This window comes from Eumetopias jubatus, unplaced genomic scaffold, assembly GCF_037043125.1.
Source record: "Eumetopias jubatus isolate StellerSeaLion01/CBP00866 unplaced genomic scaffold, mEumJub1_p1.0 scaffold_12, whole genome shotgun sequence".
Taxonomy (NCBI): Eukaryota; Metazoa; Chordata; class Mammalia; order Carnivora; family Otariidae; genus Eumetopias; species Eumetopias jubatus.
Window position 1 is genome coordinate 93,667,099 of NW_028274818.1, and position 25,389 is coordinate 93,692,487.

The following is a 25,389-nucleotide window of genomic DNA, read 5'->3' on the forward strand; positions in this document are numbered from 1 at the left end:
GGAGGGAGGTGGCGCCGGGCTTTATAAAGGCACGGCGCCAGCCTCCGCCGGGTTTCTTCCCTTGAAGGGGGCGGGAGGCGCCCTGGCGTCCAATTGCAGGCGAGGATTAGTGGAGAGGCCGCCCCCGAAAGGCGAAGCCCGGAGGCGGCGCTTGGGCGGGGACAGCGCGGCGAGAACACGATCCCTCCCCCGGCCCCCTAGGACGTGACTCGGGCCACATCCTGCGGGTCGCCGGGGCCCTCCCCTCCCTCTCCCTCCCCCCCCCAGTTGGCGCGTTCTGGGGCGCTGTGACTCAGCCGATTTGGGGCACCGGAGGAGATGGGGAGGGGGGAAGTGGGTACAAGAGCCTGAAAAGACGGAGGCTCAGCCTCCCCGCCCAGCCCCCGCCGGGCGGCCCGGGGCAGCCCCAGCTTCCGGACGGCGCTGATGGCCGCGTGTGTCACGCTGTGGCACACCCGGAGGTCGGGCGTCGGCCGGCCTCGCCCGCAGACTCCCCTTGCGGGCTCAGGGGCGCGGGGCCACCCCTCCCTGGGTCACCAGCCCGCGCGGAAGAGCGGCTGCACTGGGAGGAGCCCGAGAGGGCGGCGGGGCAGCGGTTCCGGGAGGCCCGCCCGCGCGGGTGTCGGCGCCCCGGCCGCGCCCGTCGGGCTCACGGGCTCTGGGTCCGGCGGGCCAGCCTCGCCGCGCGTGCGCAGGCGCTCTCCGCCCCGGGCCGGCGCCGACCGTCTTGCAGCAGCCACCGCTCGTCCCAGCAAGTCTGAGGATGCGGCGCCAGAAGCCCCGCGAAAACGTCTCCCTGGGACCTGACTTCCCCCTCCAAATCAAACCTGTCCCTAGCTGGTCAGCCCCCAGCTGAACCCCCTCATCCTCATCTGGACCCCTTAGCGCGCCGCCCCCCCTCCCACCCGCGCTGCGTCCCGTGGGCGCCTACCTGCGAGGAGGCAGAAGGAGCGGGCAGAGCCTGGTCAGCAGCGAGTGAGCCTGGCCGCTCCCGGGCTGGGTTATAAGGCAGCTCCCGCCCTCCCCCCAGCCCATGTCCGCAACTCCTCCGGTGACCCCTGCCCTTTCCTTGCCACGGATCCGCTGGCAGGGACCTATATTTAGGGAAACCTGAAGCCCCTGACATTCATGCCAGCGTGGGGCCTACAGTGAGGGAAGGGGGAGGAAGGCCTGGGCTTGCCCTAGTTGGGGGGCAGGGGCGGGCCCTGCCCACTCACCGGTACTTTGGAGGACATTTCCTTGGAAATCCAGTCTGAAGCCCTCAGAGGTTGTCAAGAGAAATCAATCTTCGCACAAGAATCTATGGGGAGGGAGAAGAGGAAAGGAGACTCGGATCTGTGGCCCTCCCTGCCTCCTTCTCTATCCTCCCTCCCCTCTGGGCCCTGATGATGGCTCTTGTGATCCTGGGGAGACCATGCGTTTGGCGGGAGAGCAGATGCAGATGCGATGCTCACCTCAAGATAACCGAGAGTCCATGGACACTGTGTGGCTGTGGTACCCCTATATCCTGATACTCCAGGCCCAAGTTCGTCCCATGAGGTGGTCTGTGGTGAGCAGTGTCTCCCACCCTCACCTTCAATTATAATAGTTTATGTGGCAAGGGGGAGAGGTGGGCAGGGTGACCTGCCAGAGCACTAGCCCCTCTCCCTCCTGGCCCTCCAAAGGGGCTGCAGTCCAAATGGCCAGGGGCTCTCTGAGTCCTGCTCTGCAGGGAGCCAGGCTCTCTGCCGCTGGTTCCCAGGCCGATGAGCTGGGCAGGCCATTTGTGGTTCCAGGGGCCTAGAGGCCCCGTCAGGGAGCGGGGCAGGGAGCGGGGCATGTGGGCCCCGGGGGCTGGCCACTCCCCAAGGGGCAGGGACTCCGGGGCCTCATCGGAGCTTGATCTGGAAGCAGAGACAGTTGAGGCTCTGGCAGTCGGGAGGCTGGCAAGCACAGGCACAGTCACAGAGCGGACAGCAGCGGGGACAGCTAGGGGCCCAACCCTGAGGGAGAGGAGAGAGGGGTGAGGGAGAGGGGCAGGAGGAAGGGGACAGCTAGGGGCCCAACCCTGAGGGAGAGGAGAGAGGGGTGAGGGAGAGGGGCAGGAGGAAGGGCGACCAGTCCCCTAAGCTGTTTCCCTCTCCGGGGAGAAGGGAACAGAGAGGCCTGGGAAGCCACATTTGCCCAGTGGAACAGAGGGTACCATCTACCATTTCTTGGGAACAAATCAATTCCCTGTGCTGTTGAGAAATCAGCAAGGAGGCGGCGTTCCAAACAACTGAGCTCAGGAGCTGGAAGAAATTATTCAGGGGGTTCTTTCCTTCTTCCCATTTTATAGGCAAGGAGACTGAGAGATCAAGTAGCCCTGTTCCATGAAGTCCTGATGTTCAGCTTAAAGTTGGTTCTACTATATCCTTGTGGCCTCCTTCAGTTTCAAGTACGGAGACGAGGGAGAGCACACACACGTTTTCCTTCTATGATAAAAAGAACTTGGTTCTGTTTTCTTCCTTGGCATGAAACCAAACTGCAGGACCTCTTTCATTATTTCTGAGCACCTACTCCCTGCAAGGCTGTATTCATGCATGATTCTGAAAAATCTCCCAGTTGTCTTTGAAAATGGTAATTGGCAGATTTTTTTTTTAATGTTTTCAAGAGTCCTCTCTCTTTTATTTATCAGAACCTTGGGCAGGGGGCCTCTCCACAAAAGAGGAAATGGAGGCTCAGAGAGGGAGAGGCCCCTTGACTCCACTGCCCCCCAGAGCCAGAACTATCAGCTTCTTTCTGGGTCCGCGGGGACAGGGACAGTTCATCTCATGTCACTGGTGAGGTAGCACGAGGACTCATTCTCGGTAGGTATGTGAGATACAAATGAATGTCGAGTGAGTGGATGAATCAAACCATTTTCCCCTCTTTGGGCAAAGAAGAAAGAAGAGGACTCCTTAGCTCCCCGGGGGGAAAGAAGGGTCTGTCCCTTGTGACAAGAAGGGAGAACTGGTCTATTTCAGCCTACTCCTGCCTGGTGACAGGGGTGATCTGCTACTTCTTCACGCATGGGCTGGAGTCAGGCCAAGTGGCTGGAGTGGGACACACCCCGGACGTGCCAGGAGATTGGCTCCTTGAGGCCTGAGGCCGAGCTAGCTGACAGTCCCAGTTGCACACCTCAATCAGATGCCAGGCCAAGCCAGGAATAGGGGAATGACCTTTGAAACAGCTGAGGTTTGGGGGTGCGCTGTCAGATGACTGGTGAGATCAGATATCACTAGGGGCTCCAGTGAGGGGAGGGGATCTGCTGGCTGCAGGGACAGGGGTCTGACCTGGGCTGGCGCTGCTGTCAGCAGGACTGTCTCTCGAGGAGGAGGCTACAGGCGTCATGGCGGAAGGGGGAGTGAAGCGGTTTCCTTGTATCTGACGAAGGAGTGGTTTGGGGCGTCTCTGGGGAGTCCCAGTTTGGGATGAAGTGGGCTCTGTGAGGTTTTGGAGGACCACACTGTCATTCTGGGCGCAGCACTGGTGGCTGAGAGAGGCTCTGCCACCCTCACCTCGAAGGAGAGGGTATTGAAAGCATTTCTGGGCTCTGTCCACTGTAAGGATTTAGAGCTAGTCATTAATAACTGTCTAATGGATTTCTGGACTCTCACAAGCAGCCATGTGGCTTCTGGAAGGAATCTGCTACTTCGGTACATAAACAAGAATGCCACAAGCCTGTTAACCCTTGTGTCTCTCTAGGCTCTGCAGCTTCGGCTTCGATTCCTTTCCCTGTGATTTTGTGATGGCCCGCCGTCTCTGGTGTCCAGGGCTCAGGCCCAGGTTTGGCTCACTCATGTTTTGAACCTCAGTTCGGTCATCTCTGAAACCAACAGAATGCCTGCTTCAGAGGCTCACGGTGGGGCATCAGGGGAAGGAGCTGAGCCTGATGCCTAGTACGTGGTGAGCACTCCAGAAAAGGCAGCGATTCTTGCTACAGCTCTCCGGCCCCTGCCCCGGCCAGACCTACTGGGTGTGGGGCCCGGATGCCTGGCTTTGTGTCTGTCCCATCCGCACTTCTGATCACACACAGGGCTGAGAACCAACCATCGTGCTATGTATCACTTTGTTTCTCATGCTCGAAAGTAACTGCCTACTTCCTCCTCTCTGTCCTTTGCTGCAGTGGAAGCCCCATGTGGGTTGGGACCCAGTCCAGCTTCTTTCGCAGAGCCCCCAGGGCCTGGCACAGTGCCTCAACTGCACAGATCTTTAGTAGGTGAAGGAATGGGTGAATGAGTGAATGAGATCCTTGCCACATGCTTGGTGAAAGCCCAGAGCAGGCAGGTGTCTCCCCCAGAGAGGAAGAGAAATCTGGGTTTGTGTCCCGGCCTGGGCCTCAGGTAAGTCACTCCAGCCTCTGGAAGGCTGTTTCTAACAGCTGTAAAGTAGGCAAGAGCTTTGTCATATTTGTGGTTGTTACTGTTACTACAAAGAAACTGAAGAACAGGCACTTTACTGTACCTTGTGCAAAGACAGCTCAAGGACAGAATGGGATCCTGCCCTGCCCTGTGGCCATTCTAGAATCCTTCCTGGCTCTGGCAGAAGCCGGGTGGATCAGACCCTGAGGTCTGATATATATATATATATATCTCCAGGTCTGGAATTCCCTGCACCTCACCCTGACCGAGGAGGAGAGGCCCAGACTGACAGAAGGGGCAAGGAGCAGCGTACCCCCAACAGGGGACCAGAAATCGCTTCGTAATTGAGCATTTCCTATGAAATAGGGAGTTTTTAGGACCCAGGGCCATCTTCTTTTTCCCCTTTGCCCCCTTAGCCTCAGTCCTGGGCTCCCTTTCCCAGCTACCCCTAGGAAACCAGAAGCAGAGTTTTTTGTAAGAGGAGAGCCCCTTGCCCCATAATTTCCTTCAAAACTCAAAACATCTCCCGGGAATTTGACCAACTATGGTCAGCCCAAGTTATGAATTTGCTTGTCTTTCATCCTCCTGCTTTCCTCCTGGGGGGAAGGTCACCACTTCAAGGGCAAGAGCTTCGCTGTCTAAATCCGAGCCCCAAATAGGAAGGTGGTCAATTACATTCACCATCTTTCAACCTGCAAAAGCGAAAATGGCCTGCCCCCCAGGAGCCAGGCTTCTCCCTGAGGATTCTATTTCGACACACAGTGGAGCAATTTACTGTGCACCACTCTACTATGTAACATTGTAGAAGCAACTGAATCTCCCTCAGCCAACTCCTCTCCCTGCAAAAGGACAGAAATACTTCCCCCTTTACATGCACAGGCACGGAGAGGAGGTCAAGGTGTGATGTCAAGTCAAAAAGGGCAGGTAGCAGAAGTGATGAAAGAGTATCTGTGGCATGACCCCATCTTTGCCAAATACTGGTAGATAACACAGCAGTGACAACAGTCTACCAGTATATGAGGGCGCAAACAAAACATAGCAGCCTTGGTTATAGAGCTGGTTTACACGCTGACTGGTGCCTTCTTTGCATTTCTACATGCACGCTTTGTAATCAATGCTTTTCATACTCAGAACTATATATATCTAGGTTTTTAAAAATACCCAGCTCTCGGGGTTGTTGAGTAAATGATAATGTCAATAAAGTGGCACAGAATCTGGGGCGTCGTACTCACTCAGTGAACAGAAGGAGCTCTGTGTCGGGTGGTTTTTTCTTTTAACCACCATTTTCAGAAGCCAGTGTGCCCTCCAGGTTACACAGCTGTCCCCAGCTGCCACCCTGTTTTCTTTCCTCCGAGTAGCTTTCAGCACCAGAAAGTATGCGATGTGCTGTTTATGATGTCTTTCTTTGGCTGTCTCCAACTGACCCAGTCTCCCCAGAGTCAGTGCTCAGCAATCCATGTTGTTGAACAGCACCAACAAAAGAAATGCCCAGAGAGGGCCCAGGTCAGGGCTCAGGGTGTCAGGGCTGGGACGGGAACTCACCGCTTCTGTGGGCTGGGGGCAGCAGGCGTCCAGGCAGTGGGCTGGGTTAGGCAGAGGGAAGTCGCAGGCTTCTGCACAGGTCCAGCAACAGTCCTGGGGCCTGGAGGCACCTTGCTTCCTGCAGGGGGAGCTGCAGTCGGTGCAGCCACCCTGGGCCTAGGAGATGCAAAGGGGCAGGATCCGGGCCAGATGGTGGGGGGAGGAGGGAGGGGGGGACATGGCACGGAGGGATGGATGCGGTGGCTAAATGGCAAAGGAGCCTCAGGGTAAGGGCCTGCCGCTGAGGGCACTGACTGACCGCTTCCTCTTCCCCGGAGCCCACCCTTCGGCCTCCACCAGGCTCCTCACCAGTAGGCAGTGCCTAGTCAGCAGCACTACGCCGAGCAGCAACAAATAGGTGCCCACAGCGATGAACACGATGGCAGGGATGGGGAGCAGCAGGGAAGGACTGCTGACGGGAGCCGGGGTGGTATTCCACGGGCTAGAGGAGGCCTGCACAAGCACAGGAGGAAGGGGTGACAAGAAGGTGGGAGGGGCTGCGGGGAGCACAAAAATACCAGGACGGACACCTGGACGCAGCTGAGATGAGAGGAGGAACAGCCATCAGATGGCGGGGAGAGCGTCATTAGGACTACACTATCCTGTTCCCCAAACGTGACTTCTCCCAATCACCCCCTTTTCAGGACCATCGGTCCCTGCTGGTCATTTGAGAATTTTCCAAGACTGGTTGATCTTCCTCTCAGAATGCCTCTCCACACAGACCTATTGTCTCTGATTCCTCAGCCCCACTTTACCATCCCTCAGGCCCTAAATGTCTTCCAACCTGCAGTTTTGCCCCTTTCCACACCAGTTGTGTTGTGTAACCCTCCCTTCCTTACAATCCATCAGTGTCTCCCACGGACTCAGTCCAAACTTCTTATCTCAGTGACAAAGCCCCAGTCTAGCCCTGCCTACCTCTCCCTCCCTCCTCCTCTATACTCCAGCCAGACTGAAGTCTCCCAGCCCCGAGTCTCTGCCCAAGCTGTTCCCTCAGCCTGGGATGCCTTTAAAGCCTCCTTGATTACTTGGCAAGCTTCTCATCTTGCCAGAAAGAGCGGGAATGTGCTCTCCGTGTGAAGTCTATTCCGGGCACTCTCTCACAGCTCTGGTCCTGAGCTCGAAGGGTCTCTGTTGGGTAAACAGCCCCCTCTCCAGTCTGGGCTCGGGCTCCAAGGCGAGTTTAAGGCCCTGAGGGGGCCGCTCCAGAAAAGGGAAAGGGGCCTAGGACTCACGTCCATGGGTCAGGGCAGCGCCAGTCAGTCCAGGAGCTGCAGAGGAGAGAAAGTCCTGGGTCTCAGAGGCTGAGAGGGGCCATTGGACTGGGATGCCCACTCCCCCCCACCCCCCCACCCCCCGCCAACTCCCGCTTGGAGAAACTGAGGCCGAACGATGGCTCCAGGTCCGGACAGTGGGGATCGGGGGTCCGGGGATTCGGGGCGGCGTCCCCCTCGCAGGCCCCAGCCTGACCGGGCCACACCCCTGGCTGTCCCCGCACCCCGGCTCCCTCCAGTGACCGGTCCCCGGCGCCTGCACCCTCGGGGCCGCGGGCAGTTCGCGGATTCCGCGCCGCGCTCGTCCAATCGGCCGCCGCCCAGAAGCTCCCGCTGCGTCTGGCCGTTGCTATGGGGATCCGAGCGCCGCTCCTACGGCGGCCGCCGAGACCCAAATTCCTTCTCCCCGCCGCTCGCCGCTCTTCCCCGGCCGGATCCTCTGCGGCCGCCGGCCCCTCCTAGTCGCGGTCCTCTGGGTTTTCCCGCCGTTACTGAACGGAAAAGGCGAGTTCCCCGCTGCCACCTGCCCGGGTCGGGTCCTCATCCCGTGCTGGGTCCTGCGGCGCCGCAAAGGGAACACCGACCCGCCGGGCTGCACCACCAACGTGCTGGGTGACTTTGGCCAAGTCACTGAGCCGCGCGGAATCCATTTCCTCCTCTGTAAAACCTGGAAACTCCTGCCTTACGGGGATGCTGTAAAAATCAAAGCTAACTTGTCAATTGTATAGCATTTTACTTTTTTTTTTCCCCCCCTCAACTTTACCCCACTCATTTTTTATTGACTGTGCTCCAGTTTAAGACTTGGGCGGGTCTCCTCAACCTTCGGTCACTGTCTAAGTGATTTCCTGCCACCCACCTCAGATCTTGTCCCTTTTCTATTTTAAACCTCCGAAGGACAAAGTTCCTCCGAAGGGCAAAGTTCAAATGCTTAGCCGACTGTCCACCTCATCCAGTCTGGGCCCGTCCTATCTTCTCTTTGTTCATTAACAGCATATCTCATCTAGGCTCGGCCTCCAGCGGAGAATAAAACAGATTTCCTGTCCTCATGGGGCACACATTCCACTGGGGGAGGAGGAGCAGATAATCTGTAAACAAATAAGTAAGACTGTTCCCTGTTCCCTCATTCTTCCAGTCTTCCATCTGTTCAAGGTTCCTGAGCAAAGGGTTTCACAGCTCCACACATTTGCAGATACTGTTCCCTCTGCCTAGAACACCCTTCCCCTATTTCCCCCTGAAGAACTCCCTCATCCTCCAAGCCTCTGCTCAGTTTTGCCTCAGGGAGGTCTCCCTGCCAACCTCAGGGGGTGGTAGCTGCTGTGGGCACCTTATATGCATGCCTATTCCAGCACTGATGACAACGTATTTGAATTCTCCCCTTCGGTGCCTGGCTCCCTGGTTAGACAACAAGTGCCTGGGTCTGATTCATCCCCATATCGCAAGCCCTGGCAGTTGGTGTGGTCTTGGGGGCCTCCAGCGAGTACTCACTGATTCTATGAACGAATCAAATCCAATGCCATCCACTAATGAAGGGTAGTTATCGAGATGCCCTGGTCCCATGGCTCACAAGCCACTCAGACCTCCCACCCGCATTCCTGCCCTTTTGGGATCTACACATACATGACTGCACTCTGTACACTCATGTAAGCACACCAAAGCCTCAGACTTCATCCAATAACTGCATCTGGGCATGTTCCCCTGAAAGTAGTGATGTAGGAAATAACATTAGGGTTCGAAGCTGATGGCCAAGAAAGAATTCTCGAGACATCTTTGGTGCAAAAAATGTGATTTTTATTAAAGCACAGGGACACGACCCGGGAGCAGAAAGAGCTGCACCGGGGTCACGAGGAGTGGCCCATTATTATATATACTTTCAAGTTGGGAGAGTGTTAGGGATAGCGTAAGTCTCTAAGGAATTTTGGAAGCAAGGTTTCCAGGACCTTGAAGGGGCTAGCTATTGTTGGGAAAAGGTCATTTATCACCGTCTAATAAAACCTTACTCATGAGACACTTCAGATGTATATCAGTGGGCCATATGCTTGGGGGATGATTGCCAACATGTATCTTGGGGGGCTTAGAGATAAAGGAAGTTACCAAAAGAATTTTTGTATGTTAAAGTAGGCTTACAGGATCCTGGGAGGTGGGGGTGGGGTGGGGGGTGGGCTAGGATTGTCTTTTGCCCTTAGCAAAGTATCAACATCGAGGCAGTTGAGTCCCCAGAGGAATGTCACTCTGCCAGTTTCAAGGACTTGCCGATGAGCTGTAGGAAATTTAATAGTTTGTTTCTGCCTTTGTTTCCCACATCAGCAGTACCACTATACACCTACTTCTGTCCATGTCCTCCCCCCCTCACCATGTACCTTGTCCTTACTGCTGCCCCTGGGGGTTTCTGGCACCCTGAGGCAACCCCAAAAATTGCCGGGGTTTGTGTCCCCTGTTACCAAATCTCCCTTCTCACCTTCAACCACACTGACAGAGTCCCACCCCTCCTCTGCCACCCCCAGCCCTCTCAGAGGGAGCTTCAGACCCAGGAGACAGGAAGCTAGCCATCCCCAGTGTCATCATTGCTGACTCTAAGGTAGAGTCAGGTTGCCTTCTTGGGGCTATTGTCTTGTCTGCCCCATCTTTGCAGAATCCCAAGGCCCAAGATGAGGCCAGTTCCCACCCCAGCCCCAGGAAAGGCCTCAGGTGACAAAGACTCCCTCCCTCTGTTCTGTTCCTGCCAACAGAGAGACGTCAGCCTTGGCAAGACCTCTGGACACGTCCATGGCCTGCAGTGGTCAGACTCACTGCTGATGGTATTCTGTTCCTACCGAGGGTTCATACATTATGCAGGATGGTGGACAGTGCACCGGGCCTGCTCTCTGCAAGACAAACCAATAGGACGGTGATGTATGCACCCACGTTGCCAAGGCCACTTCTGCTCACATCACACCATTTGTTGGAGGCAGGGAGAAACTGACTTCACGATAGCCAAATAACCATAAGGTCTCCCTCTCCCTCAAGTTCAAAGCTGGAGATGTCAGATATGGTTGTGTGGAGTTTTGCACTGACCCCAAGAAGGAAAGAAAAAGGTGATGTACTCTCAGTCCTCGTGGGGTGGGTGGGAGATTTGAGACCCACCAAACACCCAGGAGATGAGAGAAACCCAGCCAGGCCTGCCCTCAGGCGAGGGAACGGAACCCGGCTGCTCCGATTTTGATCTTAGACTTTCGGCCCCTCCTATGGACATCAGATGATACTGCCTCCCAGAGATTAAGAGGAGGTTATCGGCGTCCTTTTAGGAAAATGAAAGGCCTGTGCTCAGGTAGTCATGCCCAGGGAATAAGAAGTGGAGATGACCAGAGCTAGAGTAAGCATCAATCAAACCCTCTTCCCAGACTTTATTTAATCCTAACAGTAGACCTGAGTGGCATGAACAATTACTTCCATCTTATTTTAATTTAATTTTTATTTTTTCTATTTTATTTGTTTATTTGAGAGAGAGAGCAAGGGGGGAGGGGCAGAGGGAGTGGGAGAAGCAGACTCCTTGCTGAGCAGGGAGTCTAACACAGGGCTGGATCCCAGAACCCTGGGATCATGAAAAGAGCCAAAGGCGATGTTTAACTGACAGAGCCCCCATTATTTCCACTTTATAGATAGAAAAGAATCCTGACCTGGTTGAAAAGAATTTTAGGTCAGGCAATGGATTCTAGTTGTGCCACTGTGTATCTGTGTGACCCTGGGCAAGTCAGCTGATCTCATGGAGCGTGAGCTGCTCATCCGGAAAGCAGGGATCTCCTAAGATGCAAGAGGGCTCGTGATGATCGGAGGAAAGGTTATGTACAGTCCCCAGCATAGAACAAAGGGCTCATGAAAAAATAGAACCCGAACAACTCGGAATGCATATCAGAGTGAGAATTTACAAGGGGACACATAGGAACACATCTCATTCACTCATCCTAGCAGCCTGAGGCAGAGGTACTGCTCCAGTCCCTATCCTCATTTTAAGAAGCACTAAATCACTTGCCCAAGTCCTCCTGGCTAGTGAGTGACAGAGCTAGGATTTGAGCTCAGGCAACGGAACTTTGTGGGTATACAACTGAGGCTCAGAGAGGTTCTGACACTTGACCAAGGTCACACAGCCAATCTGTGGCAGAAAAAAAGGGCCTGGACAGACTCTTCCTCTTCTCACTCCACTCATCTCCCCCTCAGCTTTTTCTACTGCACAGATAAAGGGTGGGACTGGACTTGCTTAAACAGTGCCTAGCCTGGGCCAGGTACAATAAAAGCATTAAATAATAGATGCTCTGGCCTGCTGGGCAGGACTCTCCCCAGAGCACGGGTAGGGGGAATTGGACCCTTCCCTGGGTATCATGTGGGAAACATGCCACTTCTGGCTGCTTATTGTTTACTTATTCACAGCCTTCGGTGCTAAGACACCTGCACGCCTCCCAGGGCTGAGGCTGCGCAGCACCCAGGCAGAGAGGATGCGCAGGACAGCATTTGGACTCAGGAGCCTGGAGTAGCAGGAAACCGTAAACTCCAGGCCCCGGGTGAATTGTGTGACAGGTGTGTGAGGACCGCGTGGGGGTGAGAGACTCCCCTGGGGAGCCAGGCTGGGGCGGGGAAGCGGCCGGAGTCCCTGGAGCCTGGACGGTCACCTGGGGGAGCGTTACTCACGCCTAACCCCTCTCCGGGGGCGCGTCCCAGGGGCTGCACCCCCCTGCCCCCCCAGAACTGGCGCAGTCTCCCCTCCTCCGAGGAGGAGTTCAGGGCACCCCTAGAACGCCCTGATGAGGGATCACGGTGTGCGGAACGCGACTGGTCTTGGGTTTATTTGACACGCTACACCCATCTGCAAGAAAGTGGGCGCCCGCGTACGAAAGCTATTCTCTTTCCAGTTCCTCTTCAACACTTCTGATTATTACAGGAGCATGTCTCGTTTTGCTGCCAGAAGCCCTTTAACACCTCTCCACCCGTGCTTATCTTGCCATGTCTTGTTTTTAACAAAGGGAGTGCAGGCCTCCTGCTCAGAATGCGGAGCAGGTGAAAGTATCTAGCTTGAAGGTTAGAACACTTTTTTTCATTGTATTTATTTTTTGGTTACCTTCTATTTACAGCAATTGATACTGGCTTTCTATTTTCAGTAGTGATAAAGAGTTTCCTTTTAAAGTGCATGGTTAAGGGGCGCCTGGGTGGCTCAGTCGTTAAGCGTCTGCCTTCGGCTCAGGTCATGATCCCAGGGTCCTGGGATTGAGCCCCGCATCAGGCTCCCTGCTCAGTGAGAAGCCTGCTTCTCCCTTTCCCACCCCCCCTGCTTGTGTTCCCTCTCTCGCTATGTCTCTGTCAAATAAATAAATAAATAGAATCTTTAAAAATAAAAAATAAAGTGCTTGGTTAAGAGTGGGTACTCTGCCAATCAGACTACCAGGTTCAAATCCTAGCTATGCCCACTTAACTGCCTGTGTGACTTTGAGAAAATCACACAACCTCTCCGAGCCTCTCTGTGCCTCGATTCCCTCCTCTGTAAATGGAAAGTAATAATGGTATCTCCTCCTTAGGTTATTGTGACGACCACATTAGCTAGTATATGTATAGGGCACAGATTGGTGCCTGATGGCTAGTATGTGCTATATAGATGTTTGCTACTGTTAGGTCAAATAGGGCAAAAACAAACAGACAAACAAAACCCTGAGGTTTAGAGAAAACCTCTTTGGACCAATCCCACCATGTTCCATGTGAGAAAGCACAGTTTTGAAGCAGAGAATTAAGTGGCTGAGCTAGGATCTCTGTAGGACTCTGGATTCCCGATCCATTTAGCGGCCCTTTCAATCCTCGGTAATTAATGTAAGGTCTCTCTGCATGCATCTGTGGAATGGGACTAATTGTGTTTCATTGGCTGTTGAGATGGTGTGAGTAACGGTCGCTCAGAACCTGAGTTGGTATGATGGCTCTAATGGATTTTGACAGGGGTAATATCGCCCCCAAGGGGTCAGAAACAGGTTCTTGGTGGCAAAAAAAAAAAAAAAAAAAAAAAACCCAAACCAAACCAAACCAAAAAATCTCTTTTTAGTATATTAAGCACAGATATATAGTATATCTGTGTTATCAAAATTTCTTTTTTTAAAGGATTTTATTTATTTACTTGAGAGAGAGAGAGAGAGCAGGGTCAGAGGGAGAAGCAGACTCCCCGCTGAGCAGGGAGTCCGATGCGGGACTCGATCCGGGGACTCCAGGATCATGACCTGAGCCGAAGGCAGTCGCTTAACCAACTGAGCCACCCAGGCACCCTATCTGTGTTATCAAAATTTCATGATGAGTGGTGATTAGGAAACAAAATGTCTAAAAAAGGCTGCTTAGGGGAGAATAATGAAAAAAAAGTGGAGAAATACTGCTCTAAACCAAATTTTTCCAACTTGAGTTGTTACCCACAGTGGGTTATGCAGCCAGTGCAAGGGGTCCTGATCAGATGGTGAGAAGCTGGTGGGGAGAATGGCCACTAATAAGGCAACTAAAGTCTTCATCTTTAACAATCTTATCTTGGGACACCTGGGTGGCTCAGTCAGTTAAGCATCTGTCTTCAGCTTGGGTCATGATCTCAGGGTCCTGGGATCGAGTCCCACATCGGGCTCCCTGCTCAGCGGGGAGTCTGCTTCTCTCTCTCCCTCTGCCCCTACCCCTTGCTCATGCGTGCGCTCTCTCTCTCTCTCTCTCAAATAAATAAAATATTTTAAAAATGTAGACAAGAAAAGTTGAAGAGAATATTGGAATAAAAACTGTCTATTAGTAAAATTATTTAACTTTGTTTCTAAAATTTGAACCATCTTCATTAAAAAAAAAAATCTTATCTTGTGGGGCACCTGGGTGGCTCAGTCAGTTAAGCGTCTACCTTTGGCTCAGGTCATGATCCCAGGGTCCTGGGGTCGGGCTCCCTGCTCAGTGGGGAGTCAACTTCTCCCTCTCCCTCTGCCCCTCCCCCCTACTCATGCTCTCTCTCTCTCTCTCTCAAATAATAAATAAAATCTTTTAAAAAAGCAATCTTATCTTGCTCTTGGTTTAACCTTTAATTTGATGTTCAGAGTCAGGACCCACAGAGATAAGCTCTAAATTGTGACTGCTGTTTAAATTGTATTAAAATAATGTTGTTTTGTTGTTGTTGTTGTTTAACCTTGCAGTTCCTTTAGGAAAATGAGTTTATGGGTTTTCTATATCTGCTTAACATTATGGAGACCAATGCAGTCAGAAAATAGGATTTTAAAAATCCTACCTCGTTCACTTCCTGTGTCACCTTGGACAAGGTACCAAACCTCTCTGTGCCTCTGTTTTCCCATCTCTGTAAAATAGACACAATAATAAGCCACAAAGCTGTTCCTCTGTTAATGAGGAAATGAGTTGATATTTTTAAGCACTAAGATCAGTGTCTGGCCCATAGTAAATGTTCTATAAGTAGCATTTAATGAGCTGGAATTATTATTAAACCAGCTTCACAGATGAAGAATTGAGGTCCACAGAGACTGGCCCACCATCATTCGGGGAACAGAAGAGCCTAAATTTGTTTAGCATTTTAAAAATTAATTCCAGCTTAATTTAAATAAAGTGCACACATTTTAAGGGCACGCCTACCTATGTGTACAGTCGTGATCAGAATGAGGGCATTCCCAACACCAGAAGGCTCGCAGGGGTCTCCCCTCAGTCAACACCTACCCCCCCCAAGTTGAGTGCTATTCTGATTTTTCACCGAAGATATTCTGCCTGGTTTGAACTTCATCCAAATGGAGCCATGCAGTCCGTTTCTTTTATTATCCGCAGTCTGATTCTGAAGCCCAGATGGTCCCACCCTAGAAACTGCCATCTTAACCATTACCTTATACTGTACTGCCTTTTAAAGCCCGACTCCTTAGGGTGTTCTTATTCTCCCCCTCGTTCCTTTTCCTTGCTTCTTTTTCAGCTCTGCCCAAAACGAAGCTGTCCATCGAGCCATTGACGAATTCTAATTGGTCAGTTCTGCGTTAGAAGGTCCCGCACAGCCCACCCCCTAGGGGAGACCCCTCTGCCAGGGAGCACATGAAAGGGCACATGTGTCAAGAGGTGGGCCAATGGGAGGAGAGCATGCTCTAAACCGTCCACCCATCCACCAATGGGAGCGTGATGTTCCTGCCCTCCTCAACTGCTCCAGCCGAGCTGCCTCTGCCTCGTGCCCTTGCAGTTTGACACCTTCCTTGTGTCCTAAAAGGAGGTCCTCTCCAAGCTGCCTAAGAGATGCAGGATGGCGGGCCCCAACTCCCTGCATACCCCCTGGGACTTCTGCACCCCTCCCCTCCCTGGAGTGGATGGGAGGGGAGGCTTTCCCAGACAAAAATAACGTATGTAAACATGTATGTTTTCAGGGGTTCTGTTGTTTCTTGTTTTTTTTTTCTTTGTTAATGGGATAATGCCTTGGTTTTTTTTTCCTTTTTAAGAAAGTATTATTTTTAAATTTCAAATATCTCTACAATTTGAACACCCTCTTTCCCTTTTCTGAGTTCTGGGTGCTGATGAGAATCACCAGCCTCCCTCTGTAGCCTCCACCTTGCCCCTCAGAGGTGAGAACCTAGGAGGAGGGAGAGGTGACCGGAAGAGCTTGTAGGCAGGCAGAGGATGGGGTGGGGTGGAGTTAATAAGAAGGAGCAGGCACATCCTCAGGGTTGAAGGATGAAGAGAAGAAATTTTAAAGTGTGAGATGGATTGGGAGGTGTAGACCAGCTCCAGGGATTACAGGGAAAATGAATGAAATTGTTGGAACGGGTTGATAAAAAAAAAAATTAGGATGTCCAACTGTCCTGGATGAGGGATATTTAAAGTGCAATAAAGATCCCAAAGAGGGCCACATGGATGGCTCAGTCAGTGAAGCATCTGCCTTGGGTTGAGGCCATGATCTCCCAGTCCTGGGGTCCTGGGATTGAGCCCCACCTTGGGCTTCCTGCTCAGTGGGGAGTCTGCTTCTTCCTCTCCCTCTGCTCCCCCTCCACCTGCTCATGCTCTCTCTCTCCCTCTCAAATTAATAAAATCTGTTTTTAAAAAATCCCAAAGAGATTAGGGAAGAACAATGCTTGATGGCTTGCAGATGGATGGATCCCATGGGCTATTGGGTTATCAGGGTGAAGGGAGTCTCTGGGTCTGAGGGACACTGTTCATTCTCATGCTCATCTTTTCTCATCTTCTCTACCCTAGACAGGCATGACCTTACTCTTTGTACTGGGCTGCATTTTCTTCCCACTGAGCTTCACTGTCCTCTGCTGGGGCCTGCAGAACCACTCCAACCTGCGGATGGAGAGAGCAGAGGCTGTTTTGGTGGCATCCAAGTAAGAAGACAGGGTGAGGGCGTCCTTCCTGGGCCAGGCCTGGTGGAGCTGAGCTCCTGCTTTCAGGAAGAGTTAATGGTGAGAGCAGAAGCAGTGTGTGTGTGTGTGTGCGCGCGCGCGCGCACGCACAAGCGGGGAGAAATTAAGAGTCAAAAGAAACTGGCTATGGGATCTTTTGCAAGTCATTTAACCTCTCTGAACTTCAGAGCCCCCCCCACTTGTAAATGGGTTTACTAAGAACACCCACCTTTAGGTCTTCATGGAGACCTCGTGTGAGGATCAGGTGAATTCATGTCTGTGAAATAGGGGTGGCCGACTTCTGCAAGGAACAGGGCTGTAGGCTCTGTGGAGGATTACTGGTGAGCTGGAGGACTCAACATTCAGCCCATCGAATGGGGTAACAGCTGCTCGGCCCCAGTCCAGCATTATGGAGCTAGATCGTGGGCTCCATGTTGTCTGACCTTCTGATTCTTTCTTAAAAGAAGTTGAGCTTTGATGTGAAATCTCCTAATTTGCAAACACTGACAAATAAGTTAGAATTTAAGAAAATACTATCCTGGCAACACCATACTGGCTGAAGAAAGCATGTTTGTGGGCCGGATTGGGCCCTTCCGCTGCCGATTTATGACCTGTTTGACACAGCTTAATACGCGTGTGAGCTATCATGGAAACTTAGGTAGGAGAGGAAGCAGGCAGAAGGCAGAATTTACTTGGGTGTCTAGGTGAATTCCTGGAAGACAGAACAGTGTGTCCGCCTGCCATAATTCACGTCATCCAGAGAGAAGCCACGACTTGACCAGGTTTGTAGTCCTGAATCAAGTAGTCACATTACGGTGCTCTACCATCGCCCATCCTCCCCGCAAACTCAGCTTTGCTCTTTGGCTTTGGAGCTATCCAGTTTTGCCAGTTCCCGTAGCTGTGTTATCTTGGGCAAGGTTTTTGTCTTTTTTTTTTTTTCCTTAAATCTCTGAACCCGTTTCTTGTCTATAAAACAAATACTATCATCTGGGAAGATTAAATAAGAATGAACATAAACCACCTTGCCTCATGGCAGCAGGCAGTAAACACTCAAGAAGTTGGGTCCTTTTCCCCCTTAGGGTTAGGGTTAGCCCTGAGGTCAAAAAGCTAGGTGCACTATTGTCCTTAAATTGTCCCCAACTCCTGCCACAGGCCAGAGACCTCTCAGTCTGTTCCTTCCGCGTGCCACTAGAGGGCAGCACAAAATTGCAAATCCAGCCCTTTGCCTCTTCTGGGGAGGAAATGGAATGGTCTTTGGACAGGCAAAGACAAATTGTGGGGTTGCTTATTGAGGTGTATGTTAGGGTAGGCCTGGAAACCAAAGTACGGTTTGGGTACAGGCCCCACGTCATGCAGAAGCCCAGAGGACAGTGGGGTTCAGGACAGGAAGGTCAAATTCCAGGAAGGCAGCACAAAAGGGTGAGAAGCAGCTCAGAGGCCAATGGGGTTCCAGCTGGGCCTCAGATATACAATGTGACCCTGGCCAAGTCACTGTGCTTCAGTTTCTTCGCAGGTGAATGAGGGGTTTGAACCAGCTAATCCCTGGGGTCCTTTCCCACTGGGGAAGGACCTTTCCCACTGTTGTTCTGTGAAGCCCCCATGGAAGGGGAGCCAAGAAGATAATAGGCCTGAAGAAAAAGAAAGTGACCAGTGCTTAGGGGAGGCCAGGAGAGGCCAGGTAGCCTGAGGGACAGGGCGGGAGCATCCTCCCATTCCCGGTGGGTTTTCAGAGAGGCAGGGTTTCCTCACCCTCTTCAAACCCGGCAACCACTCTGATATCCAGCATGGGAGGGCTCCTGCCTCTTCTAACTGTGTGACCTTGCGGAGGGCCACCGAAGGCTTCAGGACCATTCCTTGACCCGTAAGAACACGACAAGTGCTGTTACCTCAGTGCTATTACAATTGATACACAAGATCACCGGACAGCCTTGCAGCGAAGACTCGATCTAGAGGCACCTCACCTATACCTTATAGTTTTCCCCATTCCCATTGGAGTGAAGGATATGGGGGGGGGTGTCTCTGAGCCTGCAGGAGGCTGTGTTGAGGTGTTTTTATTCTCATCCAGTCCTTAAACTCATCCTTCAGAGACAGCAAGATGCACAACTTTGTCTCCCTCCCTCCCCAAAGGAATCTTTTTTCTCTCTGCTGGAGTGGCGCCCTTAAACTGGGACCCCAGCAGGCCACTGAGGGGCAAGCTTTGGGAGGCACTGGCAGAGGAAGAAATGGCAGGCATTTGCAATGTGCTGGTGGGAAACAGGGTCAAGCCCCCATCTGGGGGCTCAGAGCCCCGTCCTGGCTGGCCAGGGTGCCCAGGGCCACCTTCCCTCCCAAGAGGAGAGCCCACCCTCCCTTGGCCCATGTCCCCAGCAGCCCCCTGTGCCGCAGCTGCTGTCTCTTTAAGGGCCTCCCCCTCCCTCTTTCTCTGCTCCCCCCCATCTCTGTCGCAGCCGCTGCTGTGGCTCAGAGCTGCATGGGGAGACGCTGCTGCAGGTCCGGTTTCTTGGTGTCTGGTCGGTGCCATCATTCCCCACCCCTCCCCCGCCTTCCCCAAGCTGGTGACTCCCCCTCCCCCTCCCCCTCCGCACTGAGGGGGCAGGGGGCTGGGCAGGAACTCTCTATAATGCCCCGTGCAGCCTCCGGGCCGGGCGGCGGGGACCGTGGTGGCAGCGAGAGGCGGGAGAGCCGAGCTGACCGCTGACCACTTGCCGGGCCGCTCCTCTTGTCTTCCTCCCTCCCTCCTCCCTCCCTCCCTCTCCCCCTCCCTCTCAGGGCTGGCACCAGAGTCCCACCCCGCCTTCTCGGGTCCTCCCAGCCTCTCCACGTAAGCCCCCCCTCCCCACCTGCCTCTCCTCGCCCTCCCCTCCCCCACCTGCATCCTCCTCCGGTACCCTTTCCCTCTCTGTCCTCTTATCAAGTCCTCTCCTCCTGTCTCGCTTCCAGCCCTCTGGCCAGCTTCCTCCGGCTCCCTTTCCCGATCCTCCCTCTACCCAGTCTTTCCCCATTTCCCCAGTCTCATCTAACTCCCTTTCTGCCTTCCTCTGGTCTGACTCGCCTGCCCCATCCCGTCCCCGCCCTGTCCCCTTTGTGCCCCTTTTTCTTTTTCTCTCTCCCTCCCTGGCTTGGTGTCCCTTCTCCACCTCTAACTCCCTTCAGCTCGGCCTCCCTGTCCCCTCGCGGCCGCCAGCCTCCCTGCCCGAGGCCTGAGCCACCATGCTGACCCCAATGGTGGCTGGGGGGGTGGTGTTCCCCGGACTCTTTCTCCTTTCCAAGAACACGCTCCAGCGGCTGCCCCAGCTGCGCTGGGAGGAGGCTGACGCGGTCATTGTCTCAGCCAGGTAAACTGCATCCCTTCCCCCTGGCTCCTCTCCCCTTCTCCGGCATTATGGGGGTGGAAGGGACCCCAGTCCTTCCCTGGACCCTTGGCCCATTAGGGACTGGCGGTTCCTGAAGTGGTTGGTGGGCTTTACCTCCAAGCTTCCTGTCCCCCTCACTGCCTTACTCACTGTCCCAGGAGACCGCGTCCAAACCCAGCCATCTGGTCTACTAGTATCCAGACTGCTTTTCTTTCCTCTCCCCCATTCACCCTCCCGCCCTCCAAAACAGGACCAGCATGTGACTAAAACATTCTTATAAGATATTAGGGAACAAGGCAAGGGGCAGAGAGCTGTGTATTAGTCAGGGCACATGTTTGGGGGTACAAGGGCCAGAGGAGTGAACAGTAGAACTCTGTACAAGCTATAGAATGAGGGCCAGAGTTGGGGAGGAGAGCATGGAGACAGTCAAAGAGTGAGCGGGAAAGTGGCCAGGGGAATTTGGGGTCACCGAGGAGTGGCCTGGTGACTGGGTGGCTGAGTGCTGTGAGAACAGGCCTGGGGCACCCCCTTGCCATCCAGTGCTGTCCCTGTGCTGCCCCTCCCGGGGAAGAGACCTTGTTATCAGCATTGTCTCACCTCAAGATGACCTCCCTGGTGTCCTCCTGAGGCCACTCAGTGTCCACGACTGACCAAGGGAAGGAAGCCGGCAGGGAGGAATGGGGTGTACTGAGGAGTAGCAGCGGGAAGTCCTGGAGCCTGGGGTGGGGGGCGAGCCCCGGGCAAGCCGGCCTCAGGCAGAGACGGGCAGAGAGTGGCCCGAGGCGCAGTAACAGGACAGTAAAGAGGAGAAACTGAGGGCTGTGTCTCCTTCCTCTACCTCTGCTCCCTCTTTTTCCGTAGGCTAGTGTCCTCTGTCCAAGCCGTCATGGCCTCCACCGCCGGCTATATCGTCTCCACCTCCTGCAAGCACATCATTGATGACCAGTAAGTGCCAGGAGACCACCTTGGCCCAAGTTCCTGCAGCCCGTGTGTGTGTGTGACTCCCGAGGACCCCAGGTCTTCCGGGGGACTCCTTCAGTGGTCCCCAAGCCCTTCACTTGGGACTGAGCAAGTTAACTGCATTAGCTGCAACTCAACACCCAGGGATAAATTTATCCATGTCCTGTCCTTTAAGGTCAGAGCCAGGGGGAAAAGGAGTGGGGATCAAAAAGGATTGTCAGAGCGGCTCCTAGGCTTCCTGGCCTCTCATATTGTAGTAGGTCCTGTGTGCCCTTTCCTCCCCACATCCTCCCTCCCTTACGTCCCTCAGACCCCCTTTCTAACCAGCACCCGACTGGGGTGCCTCCCTCCTCATGCCAGGATCACCCTTCTGCTCCTCCCCGAGTGCAGGTGCCCAGTTCCAGCTCTGTGCGAAAGAGGGAGACAGGAGAGACATGACAGAGACAAGGCCACTAACGGTTGGGCCGTGGGGGGCTGGGGGTGGGGGAGGGGAAGGGTGAAGAGGCCAGAATTTGGCACTGGCAGCTGCCGCAGGGCCTGGTGCTTGCCAAAAAAGCCCAGGCCTGCGAGGTGGGGCCGGAGGAGGAGGGAGAGGGGCCCTGTCCGTGGTGCTGACGGGCCGGCTCCAGGTGACCCGCGGGCTGCTGCCGATCGGCCCGGCAGGGTGCTGAAGACGCTCCGCGCTTAACTTCCGGCCCTGACCCCCTTCTCTGGTGACTGTTGGGCCGCAGGAACGTTGTCTGGAGGACCCTGGCCTGGCGGCGCCCCTCTTTCTCTACAGACGAGTTCCCCTATCTGTGGAGTGGGGTACATCCCTTCCTGGAAGGGCTACCCTGAGGAAGCATTGAGCTGCAGGAGTCAGATGCCTAAAGCAATTTTGGCTCTTGTACAGTGGGCGCTTAACTCTTTCTTCAGATCCCATTTGGTAACTTGGCTTCCTCTTCCCCTCTGCCTTTCTGCTCCACCCCTGGGTCTAAGATGAGCCTGGATTCCCAGGCATTTCTTGCTCTCATCTTTTCACACAGAGGTCACCTTTCCACTCTTACATTTCCTCCCCTCCCACGCGTCCCCCCCCCCAGGTCTGTTCTCATCCCTTCCCCGGTAATCCTCAGGTGGTTGGGGGAAGATCAGGGTTAATCCAGGGACAACAGCTGTTCCTACTCCTGAGCACCTAACTGCTGAGAGTGTGCGGATGGGTTTAACTCTTCAAGTTAAACCAGGACTAGTCCCCCCACAAGCCACATGGCCCCTGGGGCTGGCTCTCCCAGCCACTCTTGCTCCAACTCCGCTTGGGCCAGTCAGACCCCTTTCCACCAGGGCTCTCCCTGCTTGTCTAACCTGGGCTTCTGCTCCCTCTTCTCTCTCCCTTTCTCCAAACTCCAGCATGGGTCTCGGGTTCTCTTTGCCCCAAATCATCCCTGCTAGAGTTGGCTGCCTGTCCCCTTGCAGGCAGTCTTCCTAGGGTTTGCATTCTGTCTGCATCTCACCCGATCCTTCGCTGGCCTCCCCACTCCCCGCCCCAGGCCCTCATTCCTCTTCTCCCTCGGGCAGCAACTCATATAGGGTCTCAGCTCCTTTTCTTCATTACTCCGGCTGACTTTGCTTTCATCCCTCCACCTAGCTGGGCCAGTTCCCTGACCTCGCACTCCCACCTCAGACCTGCCACGGGGCTACAGCATTTAAGAGAAAGTGCTCAAGGTGCTGAGTCAAGAAGAAAAATGCAATGTTGCATATTCGTGCACTTTTCATTTTTGTTTACTCTCAAAGTACAAGGAACTTTTCTCTGTTCTTGGCTCCTTTTGCTCAGTGTTTTCTCCTTAATGCTTGGCTGTACCTGAAAACAAAACAAAACAAAAACAAAAACAAGAGGTTGGGCCATATTCAGGCAGAAAAAGCAGTGCTGATGGCACCACCAAGTCCCCAGGGAGGCTCGTCTGTGACACCTGTCTCGAATCTTCTGGGGACAGTGGAGCCAGACTTCCGATGGTTGGTTATTCCTTGGCCAAGTCACCTAGTCTCACAGTTTCCTCATCTGTAAAGTGGGGGTGGTAACCATCCCCACTTTGTATAGGGTTTCTGCGGGGAGTGAATAAGTTCATGCATGTAAAAGATTTTGGATATTAGAACAGTGCCTGCGTGTCAGTGGATGTCAGCCAATACGATCCCTCTCCACTGCTCTTGCCTCTTCTGCTGTTATTTGTCCTAACCTCAGCTGTCTCTCAGATCTTGCCTGAGCTTGCTCTCTCTGTCACTGCCCTGTGGTCTGTGGCTGCCCTTTGGTGTCTTTTCCCTACCTCACCTCTCCCCCTATTGCAGAGAGAGAGAGAATATGAATGAATGAATGAATGAATGAATGAATGAATATGAAAAATGGGTGGGTTCTGAGGTCAGACAGCCCGGGTTTGATTCCCAGCACTCTTACGTACCAGTGTTGTGACCGTCCCACCTTGGGCCAGTTTCTTGCCCTCTACCCTTCACAGACCTCGAGAGTCCACTTCTGTCTCAGGGTGGTTGTGAATATCACTTGCTCCGGTGGTACGTCCAGTGCTGACCCCGGCACCTGGTCACTGCTTTGTCCATCTCCTTTCCTCTCTGATGCCCCCCTCTCTCTCTGCCCAACAGGCACTGGCTTTCCTCTGCCTACACGCAATTTGCAGTGCCCTACTTCATCTACGACATCTATGCCATGTTCCTCTGTCACTGGCACAAGCACCAGGTCAAGGGGCACGGAGGGGACGAAGGGGGGGCCAGAGCCCCAGGCAGCATCTGGGCCGTGGCGCGCGGCTACCTGCACAAGGAGTTCCTCATGGTGCTCCACCACGCCGTCATGGTGCTCGTCTGCTTCCCGCTGTCGGTGGTGAGTCAGGGTGCTGAAAGCCAGGGCCCCCCGTCCTGCTCACGCCAACGCTGCAGGAGCCCGGGGAGCCCTGTGGCCGGGTCCCCCAGGAGCAGGGCAGGCCCAGGATGGAGAGTTCCTGCAGAGGGTTTTCTGAGCACCAGGCCAGCCCCAAACAGCGAGAGGGTCTGGGCTCAGCCTGGCCCGGGCTGGATATGCCCAGCCGTGGTGCCTGGGAGCTGTGGTCGCAGATCTCTGAGCCTCAGTTTCCTCGGCCGTGCCATAAGGTATAGAGTCTCCTGCACGGGACGGTTGGAAGGATACAGTGACGTCATGCTCGCAGCTTGGCCTCTGTACACTAGAGGTGTTCAGACCTTCCAAGCTGAGCATCTCCAAAAGTGGCCCCAGAGAAGAGAGGGAGGGAGTCCAGGGAGAGGCCAGGCTAGTTCTCCCTCTCCTCCGCAGGTGTGGCGTCAGGGCAAGGGAGATTTCTTCCTAGGCTGCTTGCTGATGGCTGAGGTCAGCACCCCTTTCGTCTGCCTTGGCAAGATCCTCATCCAGGTGAGAGGGTGCCTGAGGCTGCATGAGCCCGAAGGGAGGGCACTTTCAGGGACCTTCAGGGATTCTTTGGCTGCCAGGCCGGGGTCAGGGGAGGCGGGGGCGCAGGGGGCTGAAGAGGGGAAGGGGGTCGGAGTTGCCCTCCCCCCCCACCGCCCCGCTCTGCGCCCCACCCCCCTGCCCTCTGACCGCCCCGCCCGCCCACCGCAGTACAAGCGGCAGCACACTCTGCTGCACAAGGTGAACGGGGCCCTGATGCTGATCAGCTTCCTCTGCTGCCGGGTGCTGCTCTTCCCCTACCTGTACTGGGCCTACGGGCGCCACGCCGGCCTGCCGCTGCTCGCCGTGCCCCTCGCCATCCCGGCCCACGTCAACCTGGGCGCCGCGCTGCTCCTGGCCCCCCAGCTCTACTGGTTCTTCCTCATCTGCCGCGGGGCCTGCCGCCTCTTCCGGCCCCGGGGCTCCACGCCGCCCTCTCCCTGTCAGACCCAGGACTGAGGGTGGGGCCGGGGGACCCTCCACCCCCCCCACACACACCCCATACCCTGGGGACGGGGCTCTGGGGCTGCCGGGCAGGAGGTGGGAGCCAGGGCCCTCTTGCACTGGTGGCCCCAGGACCGACAGGCGCACTGCAAAGGGGCGGGACATCTCTGCTCCGGGGCTGAGGGGCAGGGACCAGGCGAAAGGAAGGGAGGGGGTGCCTCTTCTCCCAGCAGTGCCTGAGCTGAAGGTAGCAAACCCCTTCCTGTGCACCCCTTCTCCCATCACCAACCCTGGGGCCCTGGGGAAGCAAAGGACAGAGGAAGGGGGCATCACTTCCCATCCACTGAGGGCTAGAGGGCCGTGGGGAAACTGACTCAAGGGGACCAGGACTCCGAGGATGTGGGGAAGGCCCTGCTGCCAAGGCCATCCCAGCCAGTCCCCCTGCTGCAGACTCCTCTCGGTTCCCCACCATCTGGGAGGGGGGGGGAACACCCTAACTAACCCTCCCCCCTTCGCCCCCGCAGGCCTTGCTTGGGGCTAGCTGTCTCCACTGCTCCTCTCTCGGGGAGGCCAGCCTGAGGAATCTTATTTATTTTATTTATTCGCCCAAATCCATACTAGTCTGTGGGGGTGGGGGGAGGGAGGTGG

General features: G+C 54.6%; 2 protein-coding genes across 4 annotated transcripts; one reads left to right on the forward strand and one right to left on the reverse strand.

Annotated features, from left to right (window-relative positions):
- Positions 1–1,747: 1,747 nt before the first annotated feature.
- LOC114214298 (uncharacterized) lies at positions 1,748–6,592 on the reverse strand. Its single transcript, XM_088017071.1, is given in 5 exon segments — positions 1,748–1,982; positions 5,904–6,059; positions 6,252–6,401; positions 6,403–6,439; positions 6,576–6,592. Coding segments are annotated over 5 exon segments (474 nt in total). The 3' UTR covers positions 1,748–1,868.
- Positions 6,593–15,522: 8,930 nt separating this feature from the next.
- TLCD3B (TLC domain containing 3B) lies at positions 15,523–24,756 on the forward strand. Of its 3 annotated transcripts, none has more exons than XM_088017112.1 (6): positions 15,523–15,774; positions 16,403–16,533; positions 20,766–20,849; positions 23,487–23,721; positions 24,166–24,261; positions 24,469–24,756. In XM_088017112.1, the coding sequence occupies exons 2-6, from the start codon at positions 16,409–16,411 to the stop codon at positions 24,754–24,756; spliced, it is 828 nt and encodes a 275-aa protein (XP_087873238.1). In that variant the 5' UTR covers positions 15,523–15,774; positions 16,403–16,408. The 3 variants fall into 3 exon arrangements, with proteins under 3 accessions (XP_087873238.1, XP_087873239.1, XP_027966102.1); XM_088017113.1 differs by having other exon boundaries at positions 15,523–15,567; XM_028110301.2 differs by lacking the exons at positions 15,523–15,774; positions 16,403–16,533 and adding an exon at positions 19,762–19,886.
- Positions 24,757–25,389: the final 633 nt, after the last annotated feature.

Bases quoted from the DNA above. Each gene is read 5' to 3' on its own strand.
- TLCD3B (XM_088017113.1), top strand. From the start codon at position 15,523: ATGGGAGGGGAGGCTTTCCCAGACAAAAATAACGTATGTAAACAT. The intron at 15,568-16,402 runs GTATGTTTTCAG...TCTCTACCCTAG, and splicing joins AAAATAACGTATGTAAACAT to ACAGGCATGACCTTACTCTT. The intron at 16,534-20,765 runs GTAAGAAGACAG...CTTTTTCCGTAG, and splicing joins GCTGTTTTGGTGGCATCCAA to GCTAGTGTCCTCTGTCCAAG.